A 16,711-nucleotide genomic window follows, 5' to 3' on the forward strand; every position below is an offset into this window, starting at 1 on the left:
AATGACAAACTGAATCATAATCAAGACTAAGTCATTGCTAGACCAAGACTATGAAAAAGTAGACCCAAGTCAAGACCAAGAACTAGGAAATGCCTATCCTTCACTGTTCTGGTCAATATGTCCTCTTCTCAGGACCTTCATCTTAGACAACGTGTCGGTGGAGAGGAACCATGTGTTGGTTCGAATCGCCGTTGTCGGAGGCCCGTCTGAGAGGAGACTTCCCACACGGGCCTTGCAGCAGGTCAGCCTTAACAGCATAAGCTCAAATTTACTCAATTGTATCGGGTATTGATGTCCCTTTTTATTACCGAGAACGCTTGAGTGCATGTTTGAAGCTGGCAGCCTCGCCAGGATTAGGGATTGGTTATCAATTATTCAGGTCTTGTTTCAGTGAACAGAAAACAGGGTTTCATTTTTTTTTAGCGCAGGTCACAGAGAGGATATGACACATTTCTAACAGGAAGGAGAGCGTGCACGGCTCTCTAAAGAGGGTGTTTGCTTCAAATTTCACGGCTTTCTGTTTATGCCTCCTGTTGGAAAATCATTGATTTTTGGTGTGAAGTTTTTTGAAAAACAAAACAAACAAAAAAAAAAAACAGCTCACAACAAGAAAAATAAATGCAACACTGAATACAAAAAAAAGGCAGATGAAGGGAAAGAACGGCATGCAAATGTGAAGCAACTCTGCTTTGATAAACTTCCAACGCTTTGAACGCTTAACAATCACTCCCTTGCTGATGGCCTTATCTGCAAGTCACTTTTATTTGTACACTTGGAAACCAAGACCGAATAAATGTGAGATTGAGTCAGGACCAAGACATCCCGGGGAGTTGAGATCCACGCAACACCGTGAAAGAGGACATTTTAGACCTTGTCCAGACTGAAACGGTAGAAATATGAGGCAGAGTCAAGACCAAGACCGAGATTCACAACAAGTCATTGAGGTGTTGAGACCAAGTCAAGACCAACACTGAGGTGCAGAGACAAGACCAGGACTGATGAAATGTGAGAAAAGATTGACGAGAAGACATTGAGGATTTGAGACCGAGTCAAGACCATGACTGAGGTGCAGAGTCAAGACCAAGGCCGATGAAATGTGAGAAAGATTCGCAATGCGGCCTTGAAGAGATGAAACCAAGTCTCAAGTGCAGACTCAAGACCAAGACCAAGGAAACAGGAGAAAGATTCACGATAAGGCGCCTTCAGCATTTGAGACTAAGTTAAGACCAAGACTGAGGTGCAGAGTCAAGATGAAGACCGAAGAAATGAGAGAAAGATTCACGATAAGGCCTTGAGTATTTTAGACTAAGGTAAAACCAAGACTGAGGTGCATAGTCAAGACCGAGGAAATGTGAGAACGATTCATGACAAGACATTGAGGATTTGAGACCAAGTCAAGACCATGACTGAGGTGCAGAGTCAAGACCAAGGCTGATGAAATGTGAGAAAGATTCGTAACGCGGCCTTGAAGAGATGAAACCAAGTCTCAAGTGCAGACTCAAGACCAAGACCAAGGAAACATGAGAAAGATTCACGATAAGGTACCGTGAGCATTTGAGACTAAGTTAAGACCAAGACTGAGGTGCAGAGTCAAGATGAAGACCGAGGAAATTAGAGAAATTATTCACGATGAGGCCTTGAGTATTTTAGACTAAGGTAAAACCAAGACTGAGGTGCAGAGTCAAGACCTGCAAGACCGAGGAAATGTGAGAACCATTCATGCCAAGACGTTGAGAATTTGAGACCAAGTTAAGACCAAGACTGAGGTGCAGAGTCAAGATGAAGACCGAGGAAATTAGAGAAATTATTCACGATGAGGCCTTGAGTATTTTAGACTAAGGTAAAACCAAGACTGAGGTGCATAGTCAAGACCTGCAAGACCGAGGAAATGTGAGAACCATTCATGACAAGACGTTGAGGATTTGAGACCAAGCTAAGACCAAGACTGAAGTGCAGAGTAAAAAACCAAGACCAAGGTTGAGGAATAACGGAATCAGAACCAAGACAATGCATTGAGGAGAAGGTGGAGGACTACGGCTTTTCAAAAATTGCTGCGTCTGCATGAGGATTTCCAAGGAATGACTGAACTCTATTTATTTGTATAATCAAACCGTTCAAAAGTCAAGTCGGCATCTAATCATCTGTTTAAAACCTAGTTTTGTTTGCCGTCCACGTATATCCCGTGCAGGGAGATGACCCTTACCCCTGGCCCATGTTTTCGTCATTGCCTCCGCCCACCCGCTACACGTTGGACCCGCCAGGAACCCAACAGAACCCGCTGGGTGAGATTTCCCCTGCGGGATTCGCGCTGGCACGTGAACTTTTGAGCGTCACCGCCCTTTCATTGGCCAGAACCCGAGATGATCGACTTCCTGACGTCGCCTCAAACCGCAAAGACGGAAGACGGCTGGATGGAGACGTGCCGCCCACTTTACCGCAAAGTTATGACAGCCGGGCCCCGCGGCTTGAGCGTCACAGGTAAGATGATGAATTTTTGAACGGAGCAAAAAATAATAATGATGCCTAATATGATCATGTCAACACCTGCGGTTAAGAGACTACAATACAAAATCAATCACGGACCGACGTGGCGCTGTTGAAAAAAAATCAATCGAAAAGTGATTCCATGGTTCATAGACACTCACACATACGCACTTGAAGCTATTACCGAGTCACGGTGGGTCCTTTTGAAATGTCACGCTCGTTCCCGACAAATGTAGCCGTGACTCAGCAGCACAAAAGCAAGTCGCGGCGAAGGCGGGGCCTCCTGTCATCGATGCGTCAAGTGTGCCGCCTTTCATAAGCGCACCCGCTGTACTCCTCACCTCTCCTCCTCCTCCTCCTTTTTTACGGCGGCCGCCATGACGATTTAGAACCCGCTTTTCCCCCTTTGATTTTTTTTCGGGCCGCGATTAAGCACACACTCACTACTAAAACACGCAACTGAAATTGTTTTCGCTACTACTAGAACGACCTCACAAACACTACTGAAACTCTCACGTGCACTAATGAAGCCCCCTTTTGTGCACTATTGAAATGCTCACATGCTCATTCCTGAATCATTTTCACACACACATGACTGAAACACTCACTCTCAGAATTGTTTGCGCTCACATACGCTACTAAAACGTTTTCACACTCAGTATTGAATTGCTCTCATACACACTGCTGAAACTTTGGCACAATTTTTTTTTTTGTTTTATAACACGCACAGTACTGAAACTCTCACCACATTTTTTTTGTTAACTTACAATACTAAGATGCTCTCACACACTACTGAAACACACTTAGGCTACTGATTTTTCTTCCCCTCACATAAACTACTTTACTGCTCTCACACTCAGTTCTGAAAAACTCTCATTCACACTAGTGATTTATTTGTTTTTGTTCCAATAGTCCCCAGAAATGCTTTTAAACACTACTGAAACTTGCTCACAAACACGACTGAAACACTCTCATGCATACCATGTTGAAGCGCAATACACAGCCTACTTTTATTTATTTTTCATACACATGACTAAAATACTCTCACACACTAGCGAAACAATTATGTTCAAACTAGTGAAATTCTTTGCTCACATTCACTACTGAAATGCTCTCATACACACTACTGAAACACACTCACACAGTACTGAAATGCTTTCATACACTTGAGTGATTTTTTTTTTGCACAAACAAATTTCTGAAATGCTCTCATGCATTGCACTGAAATACTCTCACACATAGCTCTTATACTCACTACTAAAATGCTAATGCACATTAGTGTTTTTTTTGTTTATGTACACTACTGAAACACTCACTACTAACACACACTACTGAAATTGTTTTTGCTCACACACACACACAACGGAAATCTCATACATCATAATGCAATGTGAAATTTGCACATATTAGATTGGCAACATTACAATAGTTAGAGTAGTTTTCATCAACTTTAGAATCAATAATATGAAATAACAAAATAATTTTTAATTGGAAAATCAGGAGCACTTGGCCTACTGAAAAGTCTTTTATGTATGTGTTTAATGAAGCTGTGTCCAGAAAGTCTCTTTACAATTTAACAAACGTATTAAAAAAGAATATGAAATGATAAATCTGTGGAAATAATTACAAAAATGTCTTCTTCTTTTTTTTGCTTCATTTAATACACCATTTCGCACATTTCGCTTTTCGACCATATTTTTTTAATCATTGAGGATTGCCTTCATTTGAGGTGTTTATTTTCAAAGTGAACACATCTCGTACAAAGATGATGACAAATTACGTCTCACCTATTTTGCTGCCTTTTATGCCCCCCCCCCCCCCGTCTCATTTGTGCGTGCGCCGGCGTGTGTTTGTTTTCATGCGCAGTGCTGGCTGACCTTCTGGAGAAGGTTGTGTTCCATCTGTCCGAATGTTCCACGGAGCGCTTCTTCTCGCCGCCCGAGTACAACAAAGGTCAGCGAGTGCGACGTGGCAACACGCCGGCCGCTTCTTCTTCCTCTTCTTCTTCTTCCTGACAAGTCGGACGTGAGAAAGGTGGCTAAAGGGCAGCGTGGCGCGGCACGCATTTTTGTTCTCCAGACACCTCTGCTCTTTTCGCTGCCTGCTGTTGTGTGATGACAACATACATGGCTTAGAGGTAGAAAAAAAAGGGAGATTTCAAAGATGAGAGGTGGACCAGCGAGCCGGAAAGCACACGGGGCACAGAAGTAGAAAAAAAATGACACAAACCAAACACATTGATCTCCGAAACACTTGGATTATTTTACCTTATGTTTATATGAAACCGGTTAAGGCTGTCAGCAGGTTACTGTTTACTAGCCAGCGGTTCAACAACCCGATGATGAGGACGAAGCAGCGCTAATTAGTGGATCTCCCAGCTCGAACCTGCGCGCTTGCATTTCCCAACGGCACCTATGTGCTAATTGCGCGTTCCTCGAGTCGTCCGCACAATTTTCGCAAATTAAATTCACGATATCAAGCACCTGAGGGCATCTTTTCGTAGCGGCTGAGGCGAGCCACTCAGATGGGTTTTTTCTGGGACACTTTATTAGGTACACCCGCGCTGTCTAATACCAGCTGGTGCGACCGTTCCGCTTTTGCCAATAAGATGATAAAAGGGGAGTTAATTAAAATTAATTCAAATGTGAACAAATATTGATAATTAAAGTGTCCACATGCATCTAAACTCATTGTGTTGAACAAAAACTAAAATAAGTCATACATTAATAATAAATACACACAAATAAGTCATAAAACAAAACATTTTAAATATTCTTATTTGATTTTATTTAGTATAAAGGTCATGGAACAAGTTATTTAAATAATACAGAATTTAATGACCAATTAAAAAAAATAATGCAATTAAAAATAAATGGACTAAATAAATATTTACATAAAAAGAACAGTACAAATAAATAAATGGGCTTTTAAATAAGTATAAACATATATCTACGTGATACAAGTAATACATTTATAAATAAATGGGGCCCTTAATAAATTACTTGACAAGTCCGTAGCTATTTACGTAAACATTTTTCACATATAAATAGAGACCCTTTTATATTAATAAACCTGCCAAATGTTTTTTGCATAAAATAAGTTTTAATAAAAGGGTCTTAAATACATTAATGAACAAACAAATAGTATTTAAAATTTAAGGGGAAAAAATACTGTAATTGAATTTTTTTTTATCCATAAATAACATGATTAATGATTTAAAAATGCATTTTTAAATTTTGTAGCCACGATCCGTTTTAATTGCGAACCTCGGGGGGTTGTCGTCGCAGGAAATAAACGAGCGCATCCGGCATTCTGCGACCTATCGGAATATCGACACCTTGGCTAATTGATGCAGTCATCTTCCACCCGTCTAATGAACGAATGCGCACCCCTCCTTTTTCAGTGCACCTTTGGTGGTGGCATTAACAGCCTGTATTCTATTCTTGTCTCGGAAAGAATATGAAGATGTCCAAAGAAGAGTTCAAGTTTGCGATCTTTAAGCTGCGTTTTGTCACTCCCAGTTCAAATTTACAGTAAAACTCGCACGAAACAAAATTAAACACTATATATTTTAAATGATCAACCAATACTGTATAATTGTATCGTATGAAATCCTGCTAGCTTAATGCTAACACGGAATGCAAGTGAGCTGAGCTGATCCCACATATGTTTGCTTGCAAGTCAAAGCAAAACTACTCGTATCTCAAGGCACAAATGTATATGCTTTGACACAACTGCTTAGAAATACACACTCAGGCCCTAAATTCGTATGATCAATCCCTGCAAATAATAGCTTAGGAGATCAGAAAGCAAATGGGCTGTGTGTGCGTGAGCGTGTTGGTGCGCGCGTGTGTCTTGGCTGTCAGCCCGGCGCCTCAGCCCCCTACTCGAGCGCTCTCATTGTGTGCCGAGAGCAGACTCATTTGGCGAGCATTAACCTCTGTCACGTCAGCCCTCCTCGCCGGCCGTGTGCTCGGAGGCGGACGCTTCTCTTTTGAAAATGGGCCGCAGCACCCACAGCAGCTTTTTATATGGGCGTCTGAACCGCGTGGGTCGGGAAGTCGGCCACACTCCAATCCTGCTTTGCCACACTTCAATCAGCACCACCATTTCTGATATGAAAAAAGAAATGTTTTGTTTTGTTTTATGCTAGAGCATACAGAAGGCTTTGATGCAGCCTCTGAACTGCAGAGAACGGGCGAAGCAATTGTAGTAATGACAAAAACGGCCAGCAGGTGGTAGCAGAGTATACGAGATCCACCATGTTGCAAACGAGCTGATTTCCCCCACAATTCTAAACAAATTTGTGGATAATGATAAAACGTGCTGCAAAATGGAAACAGAAATATACTTTTTTTTTTTTCCTGATGAAAGAAGAGACTCTAATCTTTCTTTTGGTAGTGTTGGAATTTATTTCTATATTAATATAAATTTAAGTTAATAATCTGACTCCAATTTGTGACCTTACCAAACTATCACTCATCCAACAATAGCATGCTCGTTCTGCAATAGAAAGGTATCAGGAAGCCGGCATTTTCACACACGAGTGGATTTATTCCTAACATTCAAATCTAATACAAACAGCTGGGGTCCCGGGTCCCTATCAATACAATTCTTTACGTCTCTGTCTCAAGCAGCCAACGTAGTCTCATCCGAGTTGCCCCAGTGAATAGTTATACTACACAATATTTAAATGACACAGAAACAAAGGCATCCTGGCATTATTCTATTGGCTATGTGTTTTCTGCAGTTTAACTTTAGCTTGCTTTTCATTGGCCGATCTTCATCCGCAGCGTCACTGGGTGGCTTCTCCTGTTTTGTACTTTTCCGCCACGGTCTCAAACAAATGTGATTTACAACATACTTTGATCTTATCACGGTTCTGCATCTCCCCCTGCAATTAGCATCCTTTGTTGGCAACATTCCATTCCTAACACACCCACGTCCATCACACACTTCCTGTATTTCACCCCCACGCACACAAACTCTTATATTCCTTTAGTAGGTTCCATGTTTTTATAGCAATAGAACACAATATTCTGTGGGCCTTGCAAAATCAGTCAAAATCCAGTGAAACAGCCGGGAGCGAAGGGGGTTGCTTCAGTGAAAATGGCTGCGAGTGAATAAGTTAAGCTGGATAATAAAATAATCAAAATAGAGCTACCTTTCACCGAGCTAACGCTGCATTCGAGGAAAGTGGGAAAGTTGGATCGATCCCACTCGGATTGCCTCACTCCCGACTTCAAAGCGTTTGAAGCAAACGTAAACAACAAAGATGGCTGATTACCATCAATTGTTTCTTGCTCTGGTTAATTCAGTCAGTCCAAATCACGTTGGATTATCTGACGTTACTTTGAAGAACTAAATTAATGCCCTAATAAATAAAGAGATAAATACGTTTAGAATTGTGTAAATTATGTTTTGCCATTCACGGTCTGTGTCTCGATTGTTGAGGGACGTCCGATGGAAGCCGGTTGGGGATCTCCCAAGTTCAAAGGGGGCATTCCCGTGCACACTTCCTGGTTTCAAGTCGGAAACGTCTGACTTCCTACCTTCCTCTTGTCCTCGAATGCAGCATTAGACCGCCATTTTGAATTGCGATGTAAGCTCGGAATTGTCAACAGTAGCAGTAGGAGTTGTTGTAGTAGTAGTAGCAGCAGTAGCAGTAGCAGTAGCAGTAGCAGTAGCAGTAGTAGTAGTAGTAGTAGTAGTAGTAGTAGTAGTAGTAGTAGTAGTAGTAGTAGTAGTAGTAGTAGTAGTAGTAGTGGTGGTGATGGTAGTTAGTTAGCTAGTTAGTTAGTAGCAGTACTAAAGATGGTGACAGTAGAAGTAGCATTAACAAGTGTAGTAGTCTTAAAAAGTAATAATAGGAGTAGTAGTAGCATTAGCTAAAGCTAGCTGTAGTTGCAGCAGCAGTAATACTATTAGTAGTAGTAGTGGTTGTAGGACTTTTGTTAGAAGTAATTGAGGCCTTAACCGGAATTGGAGGGAGAGTAGTGGAAGCAGTATCAGAAGCAGTAGTGTAGAGTTGAAGTGAACGGTGTTCGTATTACAGTAGTAGCATTGTTAAGTGTATCTGAACCATCTTTGCTGCGTGTCTTCCATCATACTGAGTGAACGACGATGTTGTAATTTGTGTTTTTCCTCCGCTGTGAAGCACAACCGTAATAATAACAATAACAGTAAAAAAAATCAAATCAATGTTTTCCCCACCGGCAGGAAACCACAAAGACATTTTTCAACCTAAAATGTCAGCCCCTGCGCCTTTACCGTCTCGCCTGCACGCAATTACATCTGTAATGCCGAAGGAGTCGGCCGTTTACTCGATGCCTTTTTTTTTTTTTTTTATGGCCGGTGCCAGTTAGCGTGGCTAAGTTAATGCTGATTGCATGGCCACCAAATGTACAGATTGTGACATCTTTTTTTATGCTGCTCGGCCTCTGGAGTGTTTTTCCTCCTTTCGTCTCTTTTAATTGTCTTACAGCACAGGAGACGAGTGTGGACGGTGCGGCGTTGTCACCTGTGGAAATGCTCGGTATGGACGTCTGCCTGAGGTATGTTGACGCTTTGATTAAAAAAAAAAAAAAAAAAAGTTTTTTTTTGTATTTTAGTTACATTTATTTATTTATCTGTATTTACATCTGACCTACTGCACATAATAATAGATAATAGCTTTTTATAATGTATTATATGTGATATATATTTGTATGATCATATTCTAATTATGGGACTGCTGAGCGTAGCAAGCAGCACATATTACTATTCCTAGAAAAAAGGGTTTATTATTATTATAGCAAATATAAGTTAAAAAATGGGTGTGCGCTCTTAACTCTTTGACTGCCAAAAACGTTAAATAACGTTTAGTAAAATCCTAGGGAGGAGTGCCAAAGACGTTAAAAGACGTTTGTTTCAAAACAGAGGTGAAACTAACCATTTTCTATTGTTGATTACTGAAAAACGGAATAAGGTAGAAACAAACTTTTTTTTCTGATGAAAGATGAGAGTCCAATCTTTCATTTGGTAGTATGTGTGTTTCCATAGTCCAAACACATAATTTTCTGTGGACCTTGAAAGATCAGTCAAAATGCTTAAATCGGCTGGCACCCACGGCATCCCTTTTCTGAAAACGTCTGGCAGTCAAAGAGTTAAAGTGACAGTGACATATTTTTAGATTATGGTTAACTTCCACATTTCTTGACCGATTCCAGTCATTTAAATTTTAAACTGTTCAGCTCATTTACATTTTTTGAAATACATTTTCAGGGACAGTGAGATACTTTTAGTTGATGTTCATTATGGTTAACTTCCACATTTCTTGACCGATTCCAGTGGTTTAAATTTTAAACTGTTCAGCTCATTACCAAAGAGTCAGCAGTCCCATTCAAAATTTCCGCGGGAATTTTTCTAGTTTGTCATTTCTATTTATTGATAGGTCATAGGCGAAAATGCAACATATTAAATGTTTTTATTTTTTAAAGTATTTTGACCCCTCCCACTTGCTTTACACACATTTAAATGTACATATTTTGAGTGTATATGCTTTTGCCCTCCAGATACGGCCTCTCCCTCAAAGTGCTCCGCCAAAAAGATGCGGCGAGCCACCTGACGCTCCTCATGAAGCACGTCAAGAATTTCCTGTCCCGGCGGAGGGTTCCGATATCCTCGCCGCTGCGTATCCTTTATGCAGCTACTAAAACTCAACTACTCAGAATTGCCATTAGTCTTTGAAAGTCGGTTTTATAGTAAGTGACGTTGAAATTCCCGAAGAAGCCAAAGGAAAGAGGCCATCCTATTATGGTTCTTTTTTCTTTTCGATTCCCTTGATGCGGTCGCATTTGAGATGAAATTGTTTTTTTTTTTTTTTCTTCTTTCTTTCAACGGGGCCGTGCGTCATTTGGAATTCTGTGGCAAGTTGACAGCGCATTGCAGATTGATGAGGCACTCAGTCACAGTCAAAGTGCTGTTTAGCTGTTTATTATTTGCCACTCAGCCGCCGGCGTCCTCGCCAAACAAATCACCACTTTTGTCCTCCTTATTATATTATTTGCCAGTCAAAAAGGATCAGAATGCACAAAAAACAGTCCCGAGATCCCCAGATTGACTTTCACACGTTACCATGCAAATCTTTTTGGTGTCGCAGTCCGGAGAATGCCATTGTAAAGGGTAAGTGGTAGGGTTCGAAATTAGGGTTTGAAGGCAATGTTTGTACGCGGTTCAGAGAATGAATTCAAAGTTGTGTTTGAAGTTAGGGTCATATTTTCAGGCTTAATTTTTAAAACGAAGGATTCTTTCAAGTCAGGCTTGAAGGGTTATGTTTTCAAATTAGGGTTTCAAGACAGAATTAGACTTTCCAAAATTTCAGCAGTTTTAGAGATTGAAATTAAGGAAGTCAAGACATGGTTTAAGGTTTCAAATGAGGTGTAAGGCTTCAAAAATGTTTTTGTTTCGAACCAGGTTTAGGCTTTCAAAACAGGAGTTTGGTTTCAAATTAGGGTTTCAAGAAAAGGTTATTGTTTCAATTTAGGAGTTCCAGGGTTTCAAAAATTAGGGTTTCATGCAAGTTTTTCAAGATAGAATTTGGGTTTCTAACAAGGTAAGGTATCAAATTTGGGTTAGAGTTTCAAATACAGATTAAGATTTCAAGATGTGGTTAGGGTTTCAAACAAGAACATTTCAAAAATCAAACTAGGGTTTCAAGTGTGGGTTCAAGTTTTAAAGTAGGGTTTCAACCCTGGGATTCGGTTTCCAATTAGGACTTCAAGGCAGGGTTTGGCGGGTATCAAATTAAATTTGAAGCAAGGATCAGATATTTCAATTAGGGTTTCAAACCTGGGTTAGGGTTTCAAATCAGGACTCAAAACTGGATACCGTGAATTGTTTCAAGTGAGCTGAAGTTTGACGACTGGCATAATCATTTCAATCCAAAATTAGGGTTTCGACGAGCAAAGCGAAGGCTTTCATAAGAAGCACTTTGCATGATCTCACGTTTTTTTCAGGAATTTAATTACTTTATTTATTTGCATTTATATGACAAGAATTGGTTGCAACAATAACAATCAATCATAATAATAATATCATTCCTTGAGTCAAGACGACAGTCATTGGTCGGGACGAATATCCCGGCCATGATTGGTTGACGTCGACGGTGTTCCTGATGATGTGCGGAGACTGGAAGCGATCGCTGTCGCTGCTGCACAATCTTTCCTGCTTGCTCACTTCTGCCCTCATCTGGCCAGCCAGCATACACACGTCGGTGAGCAAAGAAACGGGCGGATGATTAAATGTCACTTTGTCTGCTTTTTTTACCGATTTGCTCAGGTCTGAAATATAACTTTTGGCCACTGTTGACCGCAGGTGGACCTTCCCGCCGGAGTGGCCGAGTCGGGAATGTCCCCGCTGTACTGGAGCTCGGCTCACTACGTGGAGATGCTGCTGAAGGACCAACTTCCGCTGGTGCACGCCGCCTTCAGGATGTCCGGTTTCACTCCTTCGCAGGTCACGCCCCTTTATTAATTCTCCTCCGCTTTCCCCTCCTTTTTCTCCCTCCGTCTCCTCACGTGACAATTAAGCATCCCGGACTCCAAAGCGGGGCAACTTAACATTCAGCTCGTCTTCCTGCTCTTCAAGGCTCCACGGGTGCCTCCCCCGCCTTCGACTCTACCACGCTTTTTCAAACACTCCCACGCACCTGAGGAGGCGTGAGGAAGAGATTTGTAGCAGTTAGACGTACAAGATTGGAGTTAGGTGAGCTGCAAGCCCCCATGAAGCTTAACTCTTTGACTGCCAAAAACGTTAAATAACGTTTAGTAAAATCCTATGGAGGAGTGCCAAAGACGTTAAAAGACGTTTGTTTCAAAACAGAGGTGAAACTAACCATTTTCTATTGTTGATTACTGAAAAACGGAATAAGGTAGAAACAAACTTTTTTTTCTGATGAAAGATGAGAGTCTAATCTTTCATTTGGTAGTATGTGTGTTTCCATAGTCCAAACACATAATTTTCTATGGACCTTGAAAGATCAGTCAAAATGCTTAAAATCGGCTGGCACCCACGGCATCCCTTTTCTGAAAACGTCTGGCAGTCAAAGAGTTAAAAGAAGGGTTTGAAGTCGTATTAAGGGTTTGAAATGAGCAAGTGGACGACGACGGGAAAAAACAGCAAGCACGCGTCCGCTGGTCTCCGCATCCCATAATCCCTCTTCAATATTCAGCAACACCGCCGCCAAGGCTCCTTCCTTCCTTTTTTCCCAAATGTTTCCAAGTCAGCAAAACCCTTAAAATGCACTCCAGACACGTGTGTGATGTTAGTAGCGTACAGATTGTGTCGTGCCCTCAAAATGACTCGACGCACGCAACAAAAGCGAGTCTACCCCTAAGTGAAAATGTTCACTAGAGATAGACCGATATGGTTTTTTCATGGCCGATTATTAGTAGTCTAGGAAGCCGATAGCTGATATTTGAAGTCGATATTCATTTTGAGTAAAAAAGGGGAAAATATAATGGTATCAAAAAACAATTAATTACAAATGCCAATCTTGACTTTGTTGTAATGTCTTGAAGCATTAATGCTTAGTGAACAATTTTTCAGACTTTTCAAAATGTAGAAGTTTTTTTACATTTCTTTTAAAAAAAAAAAGTTCAGGGAGCTCCCAAGGTTATCAGTGCGTCTTAAAAAGTTATATGGAAACTGGAAATACATTTCTTTGTTTTAATGTCAAAAAGAAAATGTCCAGAAGGTTCCCAGGTACCTTTTATCGGCTGTCAGATTTTGGAAAAAAGGTCGATACCGATACCCATCAAAATGCCCAACATCGGCGCCGATAATCATCCCTAATTTTCTCTGCAATGATGAATCGCGATATTTTCCCGTTGATGAATCTGAAACAAAACACTCACAGCTTTCGATGTTCACACACAGATATGCATCCACTGGCTGACTCAGTGTTTCTGGAACTTCCTGGACTGGCCTGAGATCTGCCACTACGTGTGCATCTGCGCGCTGATGGGGGCCGACTACCAGGTGTACGCCTGCCTGGCCGTCCTCAAGCACCTGCAGCCGCTTCTGCTGCAGCAGACGCAAGCGCGCCAGATGCAGGTTTTCCTCAAGGTGAGTCTTAAAAAAAAAGAAAAGGGGTTTTTGGGGGACTTTTTTTTTTCTGGAGCTGCGAATCACTCTCATTAAGTGCCTTGGAATGTTGCGTCATCTTCTGTTAACATCTCCGACGCTTCCTACGTCCTGTGAATAAAAGAGCAGTTAGCCAGGCTTTATCACAGGACGCTCGCCTAATGAGCGCCAGCATCAGATATGGCCGCCCGAGATAGACCAAGCATAAATGTGTGCGTGCCAGTTTTTACACGCTCCTTATCCTGAATTGAACCATTAAGTTTAAGATATTGCCATTTTTGTCTCTGCCGGGGCCTCGTCATTTATGTCTGTGGGAACAATGTGAAGGGCGGATTTTTTTTTCTTTCTTCTCGACACGCACTAGACCCGTCTCACTCCGGAGTAATATCTATATTTCATCCAAATTAAAAATTTAAAAGGCAGACGACGTGCTGGAGTTGTTCTAAGTCTGCGAGGAGGAACTTAACCGCTCAAATGCTTGCAAGCCGCTGTGGGACGTACGTACAGAGCTGTGGGATGCTCACGCACCGCCGTGGGAAGTACGTGCACTGCTTTGGGAAGTGTGTGCACAGCTGTGGGACGCACATGCACTACTGCGGGAAGTTTGTATACACAGCTGTGACTCCAACTCCTTGCAATATGTTTAAAAAATATGAGCAGGGTTCAAAATTAATTTTCTTACGTTGGGAGCACTCAGTCATTCTATGTTTCAAGTTAACCAAGAGTTATGTTAGCAGTTAGCATTTAGCATGCACCTTCGTGTTCGATTATGATCATGTTTACTTTGTCTTTGTAGGAGGAACCCATCCAGGGCTTCAGGTTCTGCGACTACCTGGATTTCATGGACCTCCTGGAAAAACGTTACCGGAACCTCGTGCTCGGTGACATGAAAAGCATCCGTAACCCAGACCAGTGAATGTGAAGAGCCGTATGCTAATGAGAGTAGCAGTTAGCTGCATACAAAAGAACCCGGAGCTATGGTGGAGCCACATGAAGCTCTTCTGGACCGCCTGCAGTCCCTGAGCCAAGTCCCGATACTCAGGTTGCTATGGTAACGGACCTACTATGGCACCAGTCGTCGGGCCGGAGTCCCTAGCTCACGTGTAGCTGGGTTGATCGAGTCCTGGAGTCTTTCACCTCCGGTCTGTATCGTAGGTCTCGAACTGGTCTGGATCCCCTCCAGTTTCAGACCCTCAAGTACCTAAAGATTTGGAGCTACTACAGCACCAGTTCTTGGGGCAGAGTCTCAATTCTGTTACCTTAAACTTTAGGAAATTGGAAGAAAGAAACACTTCACACATCACCACAATGCCCCACCAAAATCATGTTTAATACATAATACATACAGCTAATTGTTCAATTATATCTAACCTTGACATTTTCAATTGTCTTAAAAAAAAACATCCAGAAGTTCAATCTTGAGGTGACATAATGCTGCAAGGCTCCCGCAATTTCTCAAACAGTTCTGAGTTCAAGAGAGGTAATCAATTTGACCTCAAGTTATTTTGAACACATTAAATTGCTTTCCTCATTCACTACCAGCCATTTTCACAGAAGCAACCCCCTTCGCTCCTGGCTGTTTTTACTGGATTTTGACTGATTTTGCAAGGCCCACAGAATATTGTCTTCTATTGCTATAAAAAAAAACATGGAACCTACCAAAAGAAAGATTAGAGTCTCTTCTTTCATCAGGAAAAAAAAGTATATTTTAATCTGTTCCCGTTTTGCAGCAATTGGCATTACAATATAGCTAAGTTTATTTATTTAAGTAAATTCACAAAAAACATTTGGGAAAAGAGCCTTTTTGCAACATGGCCCTGGCTGATCTCTTATATTGTTCAGCCACCTGCTGGCCGTTTTTGTAATAACTACCATTGCTTTAAGCATTCGCTTCAGTTTAGAGGCTGCATAAAAGCCTTCTGTATGCTCTAGCATAAAAAACGTATAAATATGTTTTTTAAAGCAATTGAGTAAATAATGCGTAAAAATAACTTTAAAAAAAGAGTGACATTGACCATATTAGGACATCCGCCCAACGGCGACGACATGTGGCCTTGACCGTGTCAAATTCATTTGCCTGTATATGATTTCCAGGTCTATAAAGCTCCACGTTTCCAAGCATTCTTCAAACCTTTTGAGGGTATCATTACCGAGAAGCCGAAAGGTAGACTTGTTGCGTCCTTGCAACTCGCGTCGCATTAATGCCAGCCCACGTAAAGCACGGCAGCCGCTGGTGATGAAAGATGCATGAGGACGCTTGCATCACGCCAGTAAAGCCTCATCAGTAACCACGCCGTCCCCTCAGCCAGATGATGTCTCTCATGCCCGCCACAGCCAGCCGGGAATCCCAAATGAGCTGGCCGCGTTGCGGCACGGCTTCATCCGGGTCTCCGCCCGCTGCCGAGGCGTGCGTGAGGAACGTGGAAAATGAATATATGCCTGTGATAGCGCTAATTTTTGCTCTTAAGTCAAAGCAAAAAAAAAAAACGCTCAATGGTGGTTGTATCTCAAGGCACAACTGTATTACACTTTTAATGTAAGAGGTTTAAAAAAAAAAAAGTGAGACATGGTCAATTCCAAGTCTCAAATAAACACATTTTCATTCCTTCATATTTGTTTTGTTTGCTTCACTGACGCGTCCACTGTGACGAGAACCAAATTTGATCCTTGAACATCATCAGGCTGACAAAATGCTGCGAGAGTGCGTTAGAAAAGAAGTAAGAAAAAAAAAAAGAAAATCAGCATGCAAATGTCAGACGTGCGTACAAAAAAAAACAAACCACACAATCATTTTTGCATGTGCGTTGTCAAGCTGACTGGAAGATGGCTGCTAATAACTTGACAAGCCAACGCAAAAAGAATAAAACATTCTTTTTATTCATTTTTTTCCCCCCACAGGCGCTCTGAGTAAGATGCACACGCAGTGCTTTATATTAACACTAATGTATGCGAGCTGGGAGCCTCTCCAAGAAAAACGAAACACTTTTTTTTTTTGTTCATGGAAATGACAAAACCTGCCAGCAGTGACAAAAAGTCTTGCACACAAGATGTTAGGACAATACCAATAAGTGGAGGGGGTGGGGGGGGGGGTCTGTAATCATCA

The 16,711-nt window shown here is 41.6% G+C and overlaps 1 protein-coding gene across 2 annotated transcripts in view; it reads left to right on the forward strand.

Annotated features, from left to right (window-relative positions):
- tbc1d32 (TBC1 domain family, member 32) overlaps window positions 1-16,218 on the forward strand; it is a 34,139-nt gene extending 17,921 nt beyond the window's left edge. For both annotated transcript variants that reach the window (XM_077552127.1, XM_077552128.1), the window contains exons 25-34: window positions 133-241; window positions 2,189-2,282; window positions 2,353-2,478; window positions 4,351-4,437; window positions 8,969-9,038; window positions 10,038-10,156; window positions 11,583-11,737; window positions 11,839-11,979; window positions 13,402-13,590; window positions 14,405-16,218. In XM_077552127.1, the coding sequence (XP_077408253.1) occupies window positions 133-241; window positions 2,189-2,282; window positions 2,353-2,478; window positions 4,351-4,437; window positions 8,969-9,038; window positions 10,038-10,156; window positions 11,583-11,737; window positions 11,839-11,979; window positions 13,402-13,590; window positions 14,405-14,524 (1,210 nt within the window). In that variant the 3' untranslated portion in view covers window positions 14,525-16,218. The remainder of the gene's footprint in view (window positions 1-132; window positions 242-2,188; window positions 2,283-2,352; window positions 2,479-4,350; window positions 4,438-8,968; window positions 9,039-10,037; window positions 10,157-11,582; window positions 11,738-11,838; window positions 11,980-13,401; window positions 13,591-14,404) is intronic.
- The last annotated feature ends 493 nt before the right edge of the window (window positions 16,219-16,711 follow it).

Source organism: Vanacampus margaritifer, chromosome 19 (assembly GCF_051991255.1).
Source record: "Vanacampus margaritifer isolate UIUO_Vmar chromosome 19, RoL_Vmar_1.0, whole genome shotgun sequence".
Lineage (NCBI taxonomy): Eukaryota > Metazoa > Chordata > Actinopteri > Syngnathiformes > Syngnathidae > Vanacampus > Vanacampus margaritifer.